General features: G+C 45.9%; 1 protein-coding gene across 3 annotated transcripts; it reads right to left on the reverse strand.

Annotated features, from left to right (window-relative positions):
- Nucleotides 1–710: 710 nt before the first annotated feature.
- On the reverse strand, nt 711–19845 carry SNUPN (snurportin 1). 3 transcript variants are annotated; one of them, XM_082452682.1, is made up of 9 exons: nt 19696–19845; nt 16591–16753; nt 13860–14004; nt 8927–9031; nt 8591–8687; nt 7352–7449; nt 4434–4508; nt 2808–2888; nt 711–1335 (listed from the first exon to the last, which is right to left on the reverse strand). In XM_082452682.1, the coding sequence occupies exons 2-9, from the start codon at nt 16746–16748 to the stop codon at nt 1015–1017; spliced, it is 1080 nt and encodes a 359-aa protein (XP_082308808.1). In that variant the 5' UTR covers nt 16749–16753; nt 19696–19845; the 3' UTR covers nt 711–1014. The 3 variants fall into 3 exon arrangements, with proteins under 3 accessions (XP_082308808.1, XP_082308807.1, XP_082308809.1); XM_082452681.1 differs by lacking the exon at nt 19696–19845 and adding an exon at nt 18964–18984; XM_082452683.1 differs by lacking the exons at nt 2808–2888; nt 19696–19845 and adding an exon at nt 18964–19213.
- Between the last annotated feature and the right edge of the window lie 608 nt (nt 19846–20453).

Here is a 20453-nt window from a genome sequence, read left to right on the forward strand (position 1 = left end):
CTTTCCAGCCCTACTTGACAACTGAGCCATGCTGAACCGACTTCAGGTCCCAGAGCAAGTCCGGCCCAGCTCTGGAGGGGTGCATCTGTATAACCTCCTGCCTCTGTGAGAAACTCCCCTCCTCGTCTGCAGAGCGCATTTCTGTCCCTCCTCTGAGCCTCAGCCCAGCTCTGACCTCCTCTGTGAAACCTCCCTCTGCTCTTCCCGGCATCCCCACCCCCACCCCATGCTTTATGCACCTTTCTGCACTAAAGCAATCATCCCACCATCTGGACCCACTCTAGATGCTGGTGGTTTTATTTCTCACTGGATCGTGAGCTCCTCAAGGGCAGTGATGAAGTATGGTCCCTCACCATAACCCACTCTACATAAGCACAAGGCTTATCTTCTGGAATGTGCTCAAAATGTTGGCTGAAGTAGTGAATGAACTCCATTTGCATTTTATCTCTGTGTCTAAACCAAAGAAAATCACACTTGTCTTCTCAGAAGAGGGAACATATTCAAATACCAAGAACTGCAGTTCCTGGTAAGACCTTTGAGAAAATGACGTTACCAACAGCAGCAACTGGAAACTCAGCAGAATGCTTAAGTGCTAAAAACAGAGTGAAATGGGCCAAGACTTGAACAGTCACGGTTTAGGGGGCCTGAAGGGGTAGAGGTGGGGGAGATTCCTGACTGTCTAAAGTTTAAGAATCACACACACACAAAAATAAAATAAATAAAGTTTAAGAATCACAAACAACTTCTTTCGTAAGAATTACATATATTTACATTGTGGATCTGAAATACATTTTCACAGGAGTTGCTGCTCAAATCCAAAGACTACCCAATCTGGAAACCTCCCCCAACTGTTAAAGCCAGCACTTCAGATAGGAGATAAGCTGTTTCCAGCTGGAGTGGCTTTGGAAAGCCTGCTCTAAAATGAAGTCATCTTGTTCTCGTCACTGTCCTCCCCCCCAGCCTTCCTTCTGGGACCAACCCCCATCCTGTGACTCCCAAAGGAGGCTGCCCTCTCTAGTTCTCCATGAGGCTCCCTGGGTGCTTGGGGCTATGGGGAGGGCTCTTCAGCTTGGGCGTAGACAGGTGCTCCAACTCATAGCGTCCATTCTCAGAGGGCTTGTGTGTGATCTCCTTTATTCCCTCCTTCTGGCTCCTCTTGTGCTCAATGATCTGCTGGAGCTGGTACCCAGCATATTCTGGCTTGGCAGTCAGCGGGCCAGCTGGCACAGCTACGCCAAGAACATCTGACACCATGTAGGGGCGCAGCCAGCCCACCAGAGGAGTGCTTCCAGGGCTATAGTGGGTCTGCTTGTGGTAGAAGAGAAGCCCATCTACCTACAAGAAAGAAAGCCAGGGATCAGAATGACTTCTGGGGCCACATGTTTGTAGGAGACCTATATGCACTGGGGTAGCTCTTGTGGTCCAGATCTTTTTTTCTGGGTCACTGCCAGAAGAAAAAGAGTCTTCATTTCTCACACATGAATTTCTCTAAATGAAGAAATGGTCTAGAAAACTAAATTTTAGAAAATAAAAATATAAAAAGTACTTTCCCGTTTACAGGGTGCTTTCCTACCTACTATTTCACCCTCTTACCCACCATGGAAGTGTCTGGGAGATGGGGTTGCTCAGGCTCAGGGAGTTCTGGGGCCTCCCTCAAACACACAGTGAGTATGAAGCAGAAATTCAGCTTGAACCCAGGTCTTCTCTCCTCAAATCCCATGCACTTTCCACCACCTGGAGGTCTCTGTAGTGGAGGATGTGCTCCACACAGGGAACAAAGCAGGGGAACTGGACAAGCCCCTCCAAGATGCTGGACTGCTGAGTGCAGGGGAAACAGCCTGTCAAGAAGCCCTGCTCCCCAGCCATTGCTGGCTGCCTAAACCTCCCCCTAAATTGTCTGTGAGCTATGTTCTGGGAAAATCAGTTTTCCTCAACGGGAAGACCTCCCACAGTCCCATATTTTCTTTTCTGTGATTCAGTGACTCATCTCTAAAAAGCATTTATTGTCACTGGGGCATAAGGGTTATAAACAAAGATGGTGTTCTTACCACCTTCTTAACTGACTCCCAGAAATGAAGGCAACTCAGCCTTTGCCATTTCATCATTTGGGAAGCTGTGATCCTTTTAGCAAAATTATATCCAGTTCAAGCAAATACTTGCAGGTGACCAGGCAGAATTTTAAAGGGCATCATGGGCAAAGGAAGTCTGCTTGTAGGGTAACTGCAGGTTCTGAGGATGACAAAAGACTGCCCAGGACTGAGGAGCTTCTGGGGACGTGAGACTTTCAGCACTAAAACCAGGGAAATCCTGGGCAACCTTGGACAAGTTGGTCACCCCACTGCCATACCACTGCTCAGCAAGCACTGCCATCCCTGGGGACCATTTGCTCTTCGGAGGAAAGAAGGATTAGGAATTCACAGCCCTGCAGTCTGTCAGTCACAGAAGCCCCAGCTGTGGCAGTCAAACAAGGGGCCTCATTCTCTGGCTTGTAGCAGAAAGAGGCACACAAGAAGGACCTAGGAATGGAAGCCTCACCCCTCTCTGGGCCTCAGTTTCTCCATCTGTAAAATGAGGGAGTTAGATGAGCTGTCCTTTCAAGGGCCCTTACAGCTCTGGCATTCTGACTTAGCTGGCAGGGTGGCCCTGAGGCTATGAAGGGCCACGAGCACATTCTTTCCCAAGAGTCAGCTTTCAGCCCTTTTCTGATGCTTTGACACAGCAAAGTCAGAGGCTCTCTTAAGACTGTATAACCAAGTTTCTTGTGTCTTACAATCAGATCAGAGCAATAAAGACAATGGTTTTGTTACCTCAAAAGGGAAATCCATAGACAGCACCTTACACAGGCTCTCAGGGGTACAAGGGAAATTCTTTAGCCCTACAAATTTAAACTAAAACATAAATTAGAACAAAGAGTTAGTACATGTTACAAACAATATTGGTTCCAGCAACTGAAGAGCTATATCAAAGAAGAAAAGTTTTCAGTCTCATCCTCCCATACCCACTCCCCTCTACTTATCCTCTGAATTACTAGGTCAGGAGTTCTCAACCTTGGTTTATACAGAAGAACCATCTGGGAAACTCTTAAAAACTACTCATGCCCAAGCACCACCCCGAGATTCTGACTGAACTGCTCTGGGGTGGGATCCAGTCATTTTTTTTTTTAAAGCTCTCCAGTTGATTCATGCAGTCAGGACTGAGAACCACTGCCCTGTGCTAGGTTTAGGGATTCTATGTTATTCTCCCAGCTCTATGACAGTTGCCCCTAATGAAGGACTGGTGAAGCCCCTTTCACACCAGCAAAAATTTTTACACTGAAGCAGTATACCAAAGTGATTAGGACTACGACAACCTCTGAGTCAGATTGCCTAGGTCTGAATCCCAGCTCTGTCAATCATCTAATCTCCATATGCCTCCATTTTCCCATCTGTAAAAAGGGATAATAAAAGTATCTACTTCATAGGATTGTTATGCAGATACAATGAGATAGTACCTGTAGCGCACACAGAACAGCATCTCAGAGAAAGTAGCACCCATGTTCCCTTTCCTCAGTGCATGTTCTTCTAGGACCTAATTGATAACATAACTGGAAGTACTGGTCCCATTTATTGTCCTGTAACTGGTTATCCAGTTGCTTTTAAAAATGCTGTAAGCAACCCAAGCAAATGCCAGTCTACAGGGCTTAACTAATAAAATGCAATGAAAATAACTGTCCCATATTTAATCAATGAGTGAAGAGCGAAGACATTTGGGTTATCATCCTGGACTGTGGGACCTTGGGGAAGGCAGTCCCCTCTCTGAGCCTATATACTCATCTATAAAAAGAGGGGACTGACTAGATGAGGTCACTCTTAGATCAGATGCAAAGGCAGAGGTTCTCAAAGTGTGGTCCATGGACCAGCAGTATCAGTTTCACTGGGGAACGTGTTAGAAATGCAAATTCTCAGGCTTTACCCCAGACCTACTGAATCAGAAATTCTGGGGGTGAGGCCCAGGAGTCTACATTTTACCAAGCCTCCAGAGGCTGCTGATGCATGCTACAGTTGGAGAATTCTAAATAGTGTTATTAATAAAAGCAGTTATTAGCATTTTTATCAACCACTGTTTATTGAGTGCTCACCGTAAGTATTATGCTAGAAAGACTTGTATATTTATATAATTTGGCTCTTAGAACAACCCTGTAAAGTAGGTATTATTAACCCTATTAAACAGATGAAGAAATTAAGGCCAAGTAAAGATATTAACTTAACCTGGTAATTGTTAAAGCGAAAACTGGAATCTGGATAACTGTTAAGTCCATACTTTTCCCACTATGCCATGCTGCCTCAAAAAGAAAAAAAAAAAGATAATTTCATTCATAATGATTATATTTAGATAACAGACCAATCCAAACCAATCCCCATAAAGAACTCTGCAATTCTAACACCAGGCCTTACGGGATTGAGCTTGGTTTTCTCTCCCAGTCCTTCTTCTGGTAACTTTGAATGCATCCAGTAGAATCGGAAATCAGTCTGCCAGAGAAGAGAAAGGGAAAGATTAAAAACTGTTCACCTCAAACTCTAATACGAACAAAAACACCCCATTCTAAAAAGCTACCTGATGGTCAAAAGGTACAAACTTCCAGTTATAAGATAAGTAAGTACTAGGGATGGGAAGTACAACACAATGACAATAGTTAACTCTGTTGTCTGGTATATACATGACAGTTGTTGAGAGTAGATCCTAAGAGTTCTCATGGCAAGGGAAAAAAAACACTTATTTTTTTCTTTTCTTTTCTTTTTGGTATCTATATGAGATGATGGATATTAACTAAATTTACTCAGGTAACTATTGCAAAATATATGTAAGTCAAATCATTGTGCTATACACCTTAAACTTACACAGTGTTGCATGTCAGTTAAATTTCAATAAAACTGGGGAAAAAATAGCCACCTGATTTAGGAAGACCTAAGCCCTTCTCTCACCCTCATTTCCCTTAAAACACTGCCATAAGGTCAAGAAGATGTTCACAAAATCTTTGAATATTTTTTCCTTAAAATCCAATAGGATTATTAATAGTAGTAATGCCAACATTTATCACTGAAGGCCTACTATGTCTCAGGCTCCATGCTAAGGACCTTACATACATAAGCGTATTAATCCTCAACCGTGCTCTGAGAATTGTATTATTATCATCTCCATTTTACAGGTGAGGACTCTGGGGCTCAGAGAGATTACATCACTCACCCAGGTGCAACAGAAATACTACGGGACCAGGACTCACCAACTCCAAAGCACATTATGTTAACCTCTGTTTTATTTTACCTGAGGATTAGAAACTACTTTATAGCTGTAACTTCACATAAACTACTTTATTCCAAATTACTATTGATCTAAATTACTGATACATATGCTTCTGTTGTTATTTAGGGACTTTTCTTTCTTTCTTTTTTTTAATTTCCAAAACCAAAAATAAAAAACCCACAATCTTTTCTTTATATTGTCAAAATATAGGTGGCTTTAGTTATCAAATTTGTAGGTTGTAAATGCATGTTATGAAACATCCTTCAACAGAATTAAAGGAAAATATGTTCCCGATTGAATTTTTATTTTTAAATTTTTTAAAATTAATTAATTAATTTATTTTTGGCTGCACTGGGTCTTCGTTGCTGCGCAGCCTTTCTCTCTCTTTTTTTAAAAAATAAATTTATTTATTTATTTATTTTTGGTTGCACTGGGTCTTCGTTGCTGCCCGTGGGTTTTCTCTAGTTACGACAAGCGGGGGCTACTCTTCGCTGTGGTGCACGGGCTTCTCATTGCGGTGGCTTCCCTTGTTGCGGAGCACAGGCTCTAGGCGCGCAGGCTTCAGTAGTTGTGGCACGTGGGCCCAGTAGTTGCGGCTCACGGGTTCTAGAGCGCAGGCTCAGTAGTTCTGGTGCATGGGCTTAGTTGCTCCGCGGCATGTGGGATCTTCCCGGACCAGGGCTCGAACCTGTGTCCCCTGCACTGGCAGGCAGATTCTTAACACTGAGCCACCAGGGAAGTCCCTCAACTGAATTTCTGAGTTCTGAGTTTTAGGCTTGGCTCTGCATTTGGGCAAGGTACTTAACATCTGTGGCTCTCAGCTTTCATATCTAAATGATGAGGAGTAATAACAATAGTACATACTTACTTTTTAAGAGTTGTTGTAAGGGATTCAATGAGATCATGCTCACAAAGTGCTTAGCAATGCAGGTCTTGGCTATTTTTTTGTTGTTGTTTTTGTTTTTTTATCTTTTGGCCACACCGTGCAGTATGTGTGAACTTAGTTCCCTGACTGGGGATTGAACCCATGCCCCCTGCATTGGAAGCGCAGAGTCTTAAACTGGACCGCCAAGGAAGTCCCTTGGCTATTATTTTTTGAATGAGATGCATGCTAGAATTCTGAAGTACCAGCACCTAGCATAATTTGGAAACCTAGCTTGGGGTAATGGCTACGGAAAGAAGCAGCCTGTGGCGATAACCTGTGATTCGGACACTTGGGCCTGCATGAGGATCGCCTGGAGGTTTATTAAAACATAAGTCCCATCCCCAGAGTTTCTGATTCAATAGGTCTAAGAATTTGCATTACTAACAACTTTCTGAGGCCACACATTCAACATTCTGAGAACCACTATGATAAACTAATTGACAGGGAGCACAAAAAACCCACCACTTTAAAACTGGGACAACGATGGGGAGCATAGGAGCAGAGATGGACCCTGTGGGGTGACCTAGCCTCTCTCTGATGACTGCCTCTGTCACTCGAAAGAATCACCAATCTGAGAAAAATGTTGTGGGAAGGTGAAACTTGAGGGGAGAATATTGGGTGGGGGGGCCTCTCCTCATTTGGAAAATCTCCTTCCAGAGCTAGCCCCTCAGAGATTCGAGGCCTTATGGTCATACCAAGGAGGGTCAAGATGTGGTTGGTGAAGGAGTGGAGGTGACAGAAGTCTATTTGATGGTGCTTAACATTCCACCTTCTCTTCCTTGTGCCACCTGCACAAGGCAGCATCCCCTTCACCTGCAATCTTCCCTGCCAGCAAGCCTCCTACACTCTGGAAAGAGGGGAGGGGGCGGTTACAGCTTCTACAAAGTCCCAGCCTACCCCTACACTCTGTTTCTCCTTCCTCCCCTCAAGAATTGCTATGCTTCCCTTAGTTCCTCCTACCTCTTTTTATAAATGAAGCTAATTTTAACACACCCAAAGATGCAAGGAACATTAGACAATGTTCTTGATATACCACATCCTGTGCACACCAAGAAGTTGGTCACGTACTAAACACACATGCTGAGCCACTTTCCTGGGAGGAGAGGAGAAAACAGGAGAAGACATGAGGGGAGTATCAGTCCTTACCTGGCAGTCATAAAAAGGGTGTCCCCGCCAGCACATCACGTCCAGAACGTAGTAGGTCTGGTTCACCTCACTGTAAATGCAGTCCAGAATGGTGTAGTCTGGAGACACAAAGCAGAAAGTCAGTACAGGGTAACCCCTCCCATCAGGGTTCCCTCCACCACAATCTGGGGAGCCCCATCTTAGGGGCTTGGGGACTGAATCCAACAATCCTCAGCGCTCACAGCAAGCACCAGCACTACAGGACAAAGTTCTTCACAGCCTTTTCTGGCTACCTGGCACAGTCTAGGGGTGACCTGAGGTATGACAGCACAAGAAGGATCAAGGCAATGCCAAGTGTGAACTCTGAACCTTTAGATAAACTGGGACATTTACTCACCTTAGAGAAGCTCAAGTTTGAAGGGAAGTAATCTTCCATTTTAGCTTACAATTACTTTTTGAGTTCCTATCACAGGCACTGTGTTCTGTGGGGAATATTAACTATAAGTAATCCCTGCCTTTAAGGAAGTTACAATCCAGTTAAGGAGATAAGATGATTACAGAGGAAAGAACCAAGACCTGAATTATACAGCACAAACTAAGAAAAACGAGAGTTCCAGGAAATGCTTCATGGAAGAGATGGGATATGAACAATCTTTTGGGATCACAGGACTAAAATAACAGGGTAGAGGGGAGGTGGAAGCGCATTTCAGGCTGGAGTAAAAAAAGCCAATAGAGGGCTCAGAAGAGAGGACAGGAGTAACCACCAGCGGAGCCTGGGCAGGCAGAGGTGAGAGAACGGTTCTGCCAGCTCTGCCAACTCCTCGCTGAATGACCGCGGGCAAACCTTCGTGACCTTAGTCTCCTCGGCTGGGCCCAGGGGGGAGGAAGAAGCTAAGATTTGGACACCGAGAAAGGAGAAAAGGGAATTCAGCAGGAAGCCCCAGCAACAGCTTCTGTACATTACACTTGGCCTTCTGGGGGTCCTTTCCCCAGAAAACTGCACCTGTCATCTTGTGATGGAAGTCCATGGGAAAGGTGCATTGACTTTAATTTAGGGGTTTATTGCCCAGCAGGCCTCACAAGTTGCAACTATTCTGCTACTGAGGAGGCCTGACCTTGAGGGAGAGCCCAGTGGGCAGGATATTACCTGTGCGCAGTTTCAAAGGTATGCTTTTAAAGTGGGTCTTTAAAACAACTAACTAAGCAACTAACCAAGCACTGATTATAAAAGTTAATAAAGAGACAATTGTATGTAGGTACCTTTTGTTGTTGCTGAGTTTCGCCTGTTGCCTCCTGGCAGAAGGGAAGAAAACCTGTTGACGCAGTAGCCACTCTTGGTGTAGGCACTGGTAGAACCCTGTGTGGACAATTACCATTCTTGTCAGGCATCAAGGTCTCCTCACCCTCTTGCTTCCACATCCTGCAGGGGTGCCATCAGCCCAAAGGTGGCTCTCATCAAATCCCTCCTGCAGGAAAGCGTTTCAATCCCCATGGCAGGGACAGCTGCTGTGGCAGATAAGGAACACAGAGTGTGCAGAGAACCCCTCCTGCTACAGGCCAGGCATGCTGGCACAGGGGGCAGGAGCAGCTACTCACCCTGGCGGCCACAATAAGGGCTCTTTTTCCAACAGGGCACACGACCACAATCCATTCCTGACCCAAATCTGAAGGGACGTCAATTAACCACTCTGAGAGCATTAACTGGGAACACAAAAAATGGTGTTAAAAATCAGCAGGGCTGTGCTGCTCCCATGTTTACAATGACAAAGAATTCATGTCCTATATATATAATAAAAATACAAGTAAAAGAATGAGAACAGAAAAGGGTGACAGTGGGACCTCCACCCCACTAGCTCTTAGTAGTCAACTCGTCTCCTGCTCCCCGTGAACTTCAACTTCTCACCTTCATTATCTGCATCCATACCCATTCTTACTACTTCACCTCCTGTATGGGGGGACAGGACCCTCTATCTTTCCTTACTTTGTCCACCCATCTACCATTATCACAACCATTATGTTCCAGGGGCTATACCTCAGAGATGAATCAAGTCCCTGACCTTGAGATGCTCTAAACTAGATCATTTCCCAAACTAGTGACCCAAATACTATACTAAAGGATGTTAGGAAAAGGATGTTACCTTAAATTAAAAAAAAAAAAAAGGGCTGTGGTGAAATGAATTTGAAAAAATTTACTCTTCCATTCATCACTGGTCCCTCCCATCTATACAAAGACTTTGGCCTATCAATTAATCCTTCCCGCTGAATCGCTCATCTCTCCCATCTCTCCTTCCCCTTAGGCCACAAAATACTCAACCCCTAATCCTCAAAACCAAGGCAAAAATGAAAACCTTTTATCACTCTACATTTCTATTAAGATGTTCCACGTTCTCTCTTTTTTTAACTACTTCGTATTTCTTGCTGCTGCCTTCCCACCCACTCTGACACCCGCAGTCCAGGTTTGCTACCTCACAGCCCCACTTGACCTCCTTGCAGCCAAGTACCTCTATTCCCTCACCTCCCCCTCCTTCCTCTACTCCTGGTGTAATGCTGCCAGTCACATCCTCCTCCTTGACACATGCTCCCTTGGCCCCATGACACAGTACTTTTCTGTTTTTCCTCCAAACATTCCTCCACACACTCCCCCAAAACGTAGATAATCTTCAGGGGGCTGTTTTAGGTCCCCCTTCTCTTTTCTCTTAGATGCTGTCCCCCCGTGGGGGTGGAATTCATCTACTTCACTTGTCATTTCTAAGATGATGCCTCCTAAATCTCTTTTTTTTTTTTTTTGGCTGCGTTGGGTCTTTGTTGCTATGTGTGGGCTTTCTCTAGTTGTGGCGAGCGGGGGCTACTCTTCATTGCGGTGCGCGGGCTTCTCATTGTATTGCCTTCTCTTGTTGCGGAGCATGGGCTCTAGGTGCGCAGGCTTCAGTAGTTGTGGCACACGGGCTCAGTAGTTGTGGCACACGGGCTTGGTTGCTCCACGGCATGTGGGATCTTCCTTGACCAGGGCTCGAACCTGTGTCCCCTGCATGGGCAGGCAGGTTCTTAGCCACTGCGCCAGCAGGGAAGTCCCCTAATTCTCTTCTTTTTCATCTCCAGACTTCTTTCCTTTCCTCCAAACCTATATTTCCAGCTGTCCACTTGCTATCTCTTTCTCTGTTGGTCCTCTCTGTACCTTAAACTCAGCATAGCCAAAACAGAATTCACTGGCTTCTATTGCCCAAGTACTTCCCATCCCTGAAACACCCATCCTTCCCCTTCTGCATTCTGTGCCCTGTTAATATCATCACCTTCCTCTCTGTTATTCAATCTTAAACCCAAGGCATAATCGACACTCCCTTAAAGAATAATAGTAATACAACACCAAAAGCACAAATGACGAAACAAAAGATAGATAAATTAGACTACATCAAAATGTAAAACCTCTGTGCTGCCAAAAACATCATCAAGAAAGTGAAAAGACAACCCACAGAATGAGAAATATTTGCAAATCATGTATCTCATAAGGAACTTGTATCTAGAATATATAAAGAACTCAATAATAAAAGACAAATAACCCAATTTTTAAACGGGCAAAGGATTTGAATAGACATTTCTCCAAAGATATATGAATGGCTAATAAACACATGAAAAGAAGCTCAATATCATTAGTTACTAGGGAAATGCAAATCAAAACCATGAAACACCACTTCACACCCACTAGGATGGTTATATTCAAAAGGACGGACAATAACGAGTATTGGCAAAGATGTGGAGAAACGAACCCTCAAACGTTGCTGGTGGGAATGTAAAATGGTGTAGTCACTCTGAAAAATAGTCTGGTAGTTCCAGAGTTATCATATGGCCTAGTAACTCCACTCCCAGGTATATACCCAAGAGAAATGAAAACATATGTCCATGCAAAAACATGTAAATAAATGTTCATAGCAGCAATATTCATAATAGCCCCAAAGTGGAAACAACTCAAAAGGCCATCAACTGATGAATGGATAAACAAAATGTGGTATATCTATCTATACAACAGAATATTATTTGAAAAGAAATGAAAAGGAATGAAGTTCTAACACATGCTACAACATAAATGAATCTTGAAAACCTTTTGCTAAGTGAAAGAAGCCAGAAGCAAAAGGATGTATCTCATATGATTCCATTTATACGAAATGTCCAAAATAGGCAAATCCATAGAGACAGAAAGTAGATCAGTGATTGCTAGGGCCTGGAGGGAAGGGGAAATGGGGAGTGACTGCTAATGGGTGTGAAAATATTCTAGAATTAGATACTGGTGATGGTTGCACAGCTCTGTGAATTACTACAAAAATACTGAATTGTACCCTGTAAATGGGTGAATTGTATGGTATGTGAATTATATCTTAATATGGCTGTTTAAAAAAATAGCAGTAGCAACTAATACTGTGGGGCATTCATTATGGGCTCTGGGCTAGGTATTTAAGGTACACTATTTCATTTAATCCTTCTAACAATCCTATGAGACAGGTACTATTACGATGTCCCATTTTACAGATAAGAAACTAGAGACTTAGACTGGTTAAGTAACTTGCCCGCGGTCAACACAGAGCCTGACTTTGAGGTCAGTCTATGCGACCTGAGCTTAAACCCTTATCCGCTTCTCATATTGCCTCTCCTAGCCATAAATTCTGTTCATTCCACCTGGCAACATCTCTCATACTCATGACCTGTTTTCCTTCCCACTTTCACTGCCCTTAGCACTCATTAGATCTTTTAGCAAACCTAAGCCCCCTACCACAGTCTCTCTCTTCCAGGCCTTCCTACACTGATGTGGTAGTCATCACATGAAGTCCCACCTCTGCCCCTGGCTCAAAAAGTCTCGGTGGTTCCTCACAATCTAGACCCAGAGTCTAAAACCCTGTACATATTTCTGCTATACTCCTCCCCCAACCCTATGTTGCTCCATCCTCACACACCCTCTGCACACCCCTCCTGAACACATCATATATTCTTCTCCCACCTCTGGGCTCTTGCTCAGCCTGATCCTGCTGCCTGGAATGCCCTGAAATGCTCTGTACCTCCGCCTGTCCTACCCATGTTTCCAAACTGCCTCCTCTTTCATTAACCTTTTCCTGACTTCACAACCCTGCTTCCTTCTCTGTGGGAAGTTAATTTCACTTTTTTATTGCAAAAACCATAATCTACACTTATTAGAGGAGTGCATGGGCTATTTCTGGCCCACGTCTATCTTTCCCTGAGAATAGCCTAGCTTAACATAGAACAGGGCCTTCAACAATGCTTGCTCGGGGGGCACTTTCCTGGTGATCCAGTGGCTAAGACTCCACACTCCCAATGCAGGGGGTCCAGGGTTCGATCCCTGGTCAGGGAACTAGATCCTGCGTGCCACAACTAAAGATCCCACATGCAGCAACAAAGATCCTGCGTACCGCAACTGAGACCCGGCGCAGATAGATAGATAGATAAATAAATATTTTTTAAAAACCCCAACATTCTATTTTAAACAAAAACAAAACAAAACAATGCTTGCTCGGGACTTCCATGGTGGTGCAGTAGTTAAGACTCTGCGCTTCCACTGCAGAGGGCGTTGGTTCGATCCCTGGTCAGGGAACTAAGATACCGCATGCTGTGCAGCATGGCCAAAAAATTTAAAAAAGAAAAACAAAAAAAAAACAATGTTTGCTCAACAGAACTAAACTGTACTTTGTCATAGAAGATGTCTGTGCTATATTTGAGGCAGAGAAAGAGGATGGGAGTGTGTGCACCCAGGAACCATATTCTTAAGGTGGGAGAGGATTCTGAAGTGACAAGACACTTGGGTTATAGAGGTAAGTATACAACAGCAGGGTAGACCCCCAGCCCCACTCAGATACATGCCCTGCCTTCTGGAGAATAACTGGATTGCCTAGAGCACTAGACAGTCTCCATGCCTGCTTCACCTATGGCGCCACAAGCCACACTGGTTTCCTCTCTGGAATCAACAGGGCACTTAGTCAAGTTTGTTATAGTGATCTGTTGTTTCATGGTCTCAACCTCACCTAGGCCAACTGGCTGGCCTGGGGTGGCTGGGCAGGCTCCCAGTATTCAAGGACGTCCAAGCTCCTACCACCTGAGTGTGAAGACCCAAGGCTGGCATGTTAGTCCACCACTTGGGAAAGACTACCAGCTTGGGAGGTGGGGTGGGGGACAGTGCTGGGCTGGGCAGGCCTGATCCAAAACAGCTGTATAATAACTAGTAAAGAATGGCGTCCACTAGCATATCAGTAGCTCAGGGACTTTTTGCAGCAGGCCGGAAGCCTCTGCTAACAGCATGGGGTAATGATTCCCAAACCCACTACCCAGACTCTATCAGTGACCCCCCATCAGCTCACAAAACTGTAAGTCATCTCTTTGCATCTCATAACTTTTATGTACATCAGCACTTTCGTTGTAGATCCTATTCCTTCTTCCTGCCTCATCCTCCTCTTTAGGGCAAGTAAAGAGCTTTGACTGCACAGTAAAGGGAGCAGGACCAGCTGCGCCTCATCTCCTCTGGACCACTCACTTGATTAGCATAGAGTTTTGGTAACTTCTTGCCAGTGTCAATGTCCATTTCCTCATCATCTTTCTTTTCTTCTTCCTCACTCTCCGTCCCTGTCCAGTCATCTTCAGCCAGTCTTCTGGCATGGTTCACATAATCCAGCCGCTTTCTGGGAAAAGAAAAGGCATAAGGACAGGTCTTTACATCTTATAGGAAGACACCCTGCAACGTGACAGATGTAATTCAAAGTCTCCAAATTCAAGAGCAACTTGGGAATTGTGGTGGGGGTAAGAGATGACAGAATTTCCTTTGTAAGCCGTAACTAGTGACCACCTCCTCACAGATCCTAAATAGGACACCCCCTCTGAACACACTCGGCTTTCCTCAGTTTCCTAAGAATAGGCAAGGTACAATATTTAAAGGAATTCTCAGGGTTCGCTAGTGGCTGATCCTACTCCCACCCACCCCACCCTAGACTCCCATCTCCACCCCAGGTGAGAGCTGACACTTCCCTGCCTGGCAGATACACCATCTGAAGGCTCCCAGGGATTGCAGAGAGGAAACACCGAGATGCAGTGAGAAGTTTGAGACAAGGACAGCTTCTGGGACTTTCTGAGAAACAGCCAGACCTTTCTGCAGTTCCTAACTTTCAAAAAAGTCCACTTAGAAAAAACTAAGGAGGGCTTCCCTGGTGGTGCAGTGGTTGAGAATCTGCCTGCCAATGCAGGGGACACGGGTTCGAGCCCTGGTCTGGGAAGATCCCACATGCCACGGAGCAACTGGGCCCGTGAGCCACAATTACTGAGCCTGCGCGTCTGGAGCCTATGCTCCGCAACAAGAGAGGCCGCGACAGTGAGAGGCCCACGCACCGCGATGAAGAGTGGCCCCCGCTCGCCGCAACTAGAGAAAGCCCTCGCACAGAAACTAAGACCCAACACAGCCATAAATAAATAAATAAAAGAAAGGCAAGTAACTTTAAAAAAAAAAAAAAAAAAGAAAAAACTAAGGCAATCTGAGTAAAGAAGTATGGATTTTAGTTAATACTAATGTATCAATATTTGTTCATTAGTTGTAACAAGTGTACTATAATATAAGATGTTGGGAATTCCCTAGTGGTCCAGTGGTTAGGACTCGGCACTTTCACTGCCGTGGGCCCAGGTTCAATCCCTGGTCGGGGAACTAAGATCCTGCAAGCTGCTCAGAGTGGCCAGAAAAAAAAAAAAGAGAGAGGAACTTGACATCTAGAAGACAGATTTGGGAGAGAGACTTTTCACCACATACTTTTTAAAAAAATATTTATTTATTTTTGGCTGCGTTGGGTCTTCGTTGCTGCATGAGGGCTTTCTCTGGTTGTGGTGAGCGGGGGATACTCTTCGTTGTGGTGCGTGGGCTTCTCATTGTGGTGGCTTTTCTTGTTGCGGAACACAGGCTCTAGGCACACGGCCTTCAGTAGCTGTGGCACACAGGCTTAGCTGCTCCGCAGCATGTGGGATCTTCCCGGACCAGGGCTCGAACCCATGTCCCCTGCATTGGCAGGCGGATTCTTAACCACTGCACCACCAGGGAAGTCCCTTCTCCATATACTCCTTTTTTTTTTTTTTATAATGAGAGCCTCTGGGAACTACAGTTTTGTCTTTTTTTTTTTATTGTTTATGGCTGTGTTGGGTCTTCGTTTCTGTGCGAGGGCTTTCTCTAGTTGCGGCAAGTGGGGGCCACTCCTCATTGCGGTGCGCGGGCCTCTCATTATCGTGGCCTCTCTTGTTGCGGAGCACAGGCTCCAGACGCGCAGGCTCAGTAATTGTGGCTCACGGGCCTAGTTGCTCCACGGCATGTGGGATCTTCCCAGACCAGGGCTCGAACCCGTGTCCCCTGCATTAGCAGGCAGATTCTCAACCACTGCGCCACCAGGGAAGCCTCCATATACTCTTTTATGTATTGTGAATTTTGAACCATACGAACATATTACCTATTCCAAATTAATCACAATTTTTAAAAACTGGGGGTCGGGGGAATGGGTGATCTGAGAATGTAATCTGCAAGCAACCCAGAGGCCACAGAGAACCATCTCTGCTAAACACATCTAGTGATGAAGCAGTGGGCAAAATGCAGCTGTTGATAGTTCCTCCTACTCCTTAATTCCTTACCCAGAAGAGGCCTGTGTTGCACTGAGAATAAAAGGATAGGCCCTGCCTTCAGAGCAGCCCAGCCTCAAACACTCCTATCCTGCAATCAATCTCTCTTTCCCTGTTTGCTCATCTTGGTATTGAGACCGAAGTGTATGGAAGACATTTCCTCAGATTCCCTGTGGAATCATTTGTCTTGAATTCCCAAGGGCTCCACAGAAACATCTGGACTGAAGGAAGACAGGAAGCCCACACCAAAGCCAGGAGTCAGACTGCAGGAGAAGCCACACAGGGAATGTGGGGAGTGGAAGTATGGGAGTGGCTTTCACAAGTCCCTAAACTACAAAGCTCAGTACTGCTGCCAGGAAAAAAGAAAAGAAAAATTTAACCACAGAGTTGAGCTTTTGCTTTCAAACTTCGGTCTCTCCCTACTCCCTCATTTTTCCCAAGCTCTGGGTGTAAAGGATGTCTACCTCTGTCAGGTTTTACCCCTCCCAACCTTGTGGGCAAGAAGAACAACCTACAAAGGGTCCACTTTGAAGGTGGCTCTGTGGAGACAAGCCTAGAGCCTCCTGAATGGTTCACAGCTCCCAGCCTACAGAGAGAAGCCAAGGAGTTAAAGTATCCCTTACGATTTCTGCAGTTCCAGTAACCGGCGGCGCCGCTCACTCTGCTCCAAGGAACTGTACTTGGACTTGTACTGGGACAGGCGGGGGTGTGGGGCAGCTGTGCTGTTCAGATCTTGAGACACAGAAAAGCTACTAGCCAGGGCTTGACTCAGCTCTTCCATCTTCCCTACAAAGGAAAACATCAGAAAATTGTTCAATCGTTTCGTATCACCTTTCGGGTACAGGCAGTTATGGTGTAACATGATGGCTACATTCCTAAAAAACCTCACTTAATCCAAAATCACAATTATTTCTATGGGAAAAAAAAGAAGTTAAAGGGTAAGTGAGTTACATATGAGCAGTAATGTTTTTCTCACAGATATTTTAATAATGAGCATTTTGATAGCTCTGAGTGTATAAACTGCAACATCAATCAAATTCACCTTGTGATTGAATCTAACTTTTACTCTTTGTCATCATTCACCAGGGACCCTGTCATTAATTCCTTCTTATTATCATTGACATGCAGTGATGTGATCAAGTATCTAATTTTTTCCTGAATAGTTCTAAAAAGCTGTTACTCAATAACTAATGTAATTTTCTTTTTTAACATTTTTTTTTTTTTTAATGTAGGGCTTCCCTGGTGGCACAGTGGTTAAGAATCCACCTGCCAATGCAGGCGACACGGGTTCAAGCCCTGGTCCGGGAAGATCCCACGTGCCGCGGAGCAACTAAGCCCATGCACCACAACTACTGAGCCTGCGCTTTAGTGCCCGCGAGCCACAACTACTGAAGCCCGCACACCTGGAGCCCGTGCTCTGCAACAAGAGAAGCCACCGCAGTGAGAAGCCTGCGCACAAGGAAGAGTAGCCCCCGCTCACCGCAACTAGAGAAAGCCCGCACACAGCAACGAAGATCCAAGGCAGCCAAAAATAAATAAATAAATAAATAAATAAAATATGTAATTTTCTGATGCAAGTTTTATCTGATTGGCTGTTTAGTTCTCCAATAAATGCCAACTCACATCAAGAAAATTTAGCTCCAGGAGAAGTACTGGTTCTGGAGCCCAAGGAGGAGGACAAGAGGAGCCAAAAACCCAAACCTGGCAGTTATTTTCTTGCTTTATAGTTTGTTTATTTTCTTGTTTGGGGTGGGCAGAAGGAAGGTTTCAGGGTTACCTATGCAGAACTCATTTCGAAAAGAGCTAGAATATGGAAGGCTGCCTCCCAGTTAACACCAGCTGCTCTAGAAAATGTGAAGGACAGACATGTGGTACATTTGGGAGACAGAGAGTAAATCATATTGGAGACAGACTACCAAGGGCCACCCTGAAGAATGGGAGTGGAGAGAAAGATGTGAATTCACACTTCACTCACCCTTCCGTGAATGAAGGTATGAGGTAGCACAGGAGCTTACCGAAGGATTAAATGTGCACCTCAAGGAATTCCCTGGCAGTCCATTGGTTAGGACTCTGTACTTTCACTGCCAAGGGCCCAGGTTCAATCCCTGGTGGGGGAACTAAGACCCCATAAGCTGCCACGGCCGGAAGAAAAAAAATAATTAATTAAAAAAAAAAAAAAGTGTGCCTCAGACTGCAAGAAAATAGGAACATTTGGGAGAAATTTGACTCACACACCTGGGCTGGCCCAACCCTTCAAGTTCTAGTATAAACCAGAGGGCACCACCAGTGCTTAAACTCCACCCCAGTCCAGGTCCCAATGCTCTGACCCTCAAAACCAACAGGTTCATTGCAGAGCCTCCACAGTTAAAAATACAACTCTATGGGCCTCTATTTGGCAAAGAGTTATTTTCCATTGCACACTTGAATTCAGATTTTACGGCATTAAACTTTTTTTTTTTTTTTAACGCCCGTACCATGCGGCTTTCGGGATATTAGTTCCCAGACCAGGGATCGAGCCCTCAGAGTGAAAGCGCCGAGTCCTAACCACTGGACCACCAGGGAATTTCCTAGATTTCTTTTTTCTAATTTGAAAGGAACTTTTTTGTGTGGTTAAAAACGCATGACGTAAAATTTACCACTTAACCATTTTTAAATGTACAGTCCAAACGTGTTAATTACATTCATTGTTGTGCAAGCAATTTCCAGAACTCTATTATTCTTGCAAAATGGAACCTTTATACCCATTAAACACGAAAAAAACAAAAACAAAAAACCCACCTTTTTAAAACTTAAGATTAACATATTATCAGTGTGGATTTGAGGTGTGTCTTAACATGTATGTTATGCAACCTGGGTGGCCATTCATAGTTGAGAATGGGTGATGAGTACTAGGATCCTAAATGGTATGCTATTTTCTGTATTTTTCTGTCTTTTTGTGTAAGTTTGAACACTTCCATAATAAAATTTTTAAAAAATTCATTATGTCTTCAGCTTACCAAAGTAATGACCCAATCTAAAATACATTTATTAGGCCTCATCATGCTTTATCTCGGTGTGGGTTCATGCTCTGCCAAGAAGCATAAAATCCTTCTTAAAATTGATGCCTTGGATACTGGGTCGGCTGCCTGTACCTCCCTTTATGGCTGTCCTTGGCTGGCTCCTGCTCTTTCAACCCATTCTTCGGAGGATGATGACTCCAAGGGTTCTGACCTGGCGGTCTCCTCCTCCACCTGTATCCACCCTCTAACTCCCAATTTCCGACCCACCCAGGCCCCTCCCCCGAGCTCCAGACCCCAACTGTCCCCCGCTACGGCCTCTTCCTCCTCTCCCTCCTCCTCCCCCTGCGGGGGCGCCCCGCCTCGAATCCCCCAGCCAGGATCTAGGCCTCCTCGGCGTCTCCCACCGGGCTTCAGTTCGGCCGGGGAAACTGAACTCCACTCGGCCGCCCTCCCCGCCACAGCCGCGCACAGCTTTTCTCTATGGATGGGGTCATCAAGGCCTTGCATGATTCGCCCCTCCCCCACAAAGAAAATCCCAGAGGGGTCCTGGCCCGACAGCCTGGAACTGAAGAGTGGAAGCGCGCCCAAGGAGAGGCCCCGGCGTCGCTCTGCCCCTCCAGGTCATGTCTCGGGAAGCCGGGAGTGTGCAGCTGGCCACAGAGAGTTACAGTCGGGCGCCCAGGGGCAGTTCGGGAGCCGGCGGGGCCCAGGCTAGAACCGAAGACTCACCAGACCGAGGTGACAATTCCACGCGCAGCCGCCAACGCCGCCGCCGGGGACCGACCAATCAGCTGCCTTGAGAGAGCCGGCCCCGCCCCCTTGGCCGCCGCCGCGCCGCCGGGCTCACCCACCTAGCGCGGGGAGTTTCCGGCTCCTCCGGACGTGGAGAACGCCGGGAGTTCTTCCGCGGTTCTGTCACGGACCTGCGGTTACTTCCGCCCTCAACTACCGGGGTTTTAACAGTCCGCCTGGGCGGGGGTCCTCCTTTTGCTTTTGTGTTGCTACCCTCCTGCAAGGTGACTTGGCCGGGCCGAAGCCTCACTGCTGGGCACAAGCTTCTCCGGGTTACTTTCGCCAATAGCTGGAACCCCGATCTCGTGGCCGGGCGTTCAAGGCCCTCCGGGTCCTGCCGCCTCCGGACCAACAGTCCGCTCCCTCTCCCGTGCCCACGCTTTATACGGGAAAGCGTTGCCCGAATGACTCCCTCCCCCGCCCACACACACACACCCACCCCTAAGTCTCAATTAGTCGTCCCCTACCCATTCGCCCCTTAGAACACTGGAAAGAAACCTCTATTACAGCCATTTGCTCGCTTTAGGAGTTTCTCTTTCCTACTTGGCTGTGGGCTTGGCAATGGTAGGGTCCTGGTTTGATTCCTGCATCCGGCACAAGGCACGGCTCTGGTGAAGGAATGACTGAATTGGTGCAAAGGGTGGAGGGAAGCAGCCGAGATTTAGGAACTTAATAAAACTGGAGAGCAGCCTTTG

The sequence above is a fragment of the Balaenoptera physalus genome (genome assembly GCF_965194825.1).
Source record: "Balaenoptera physalus genome assembly, chromosome: 2".
NCBI classification, from domain to species: Eukaryota; Metazoa; Chordata; class Mammalia; order Artiodactyla; family Balaenopteridae; genus Balaenoptera; species Balaenoptera physalus.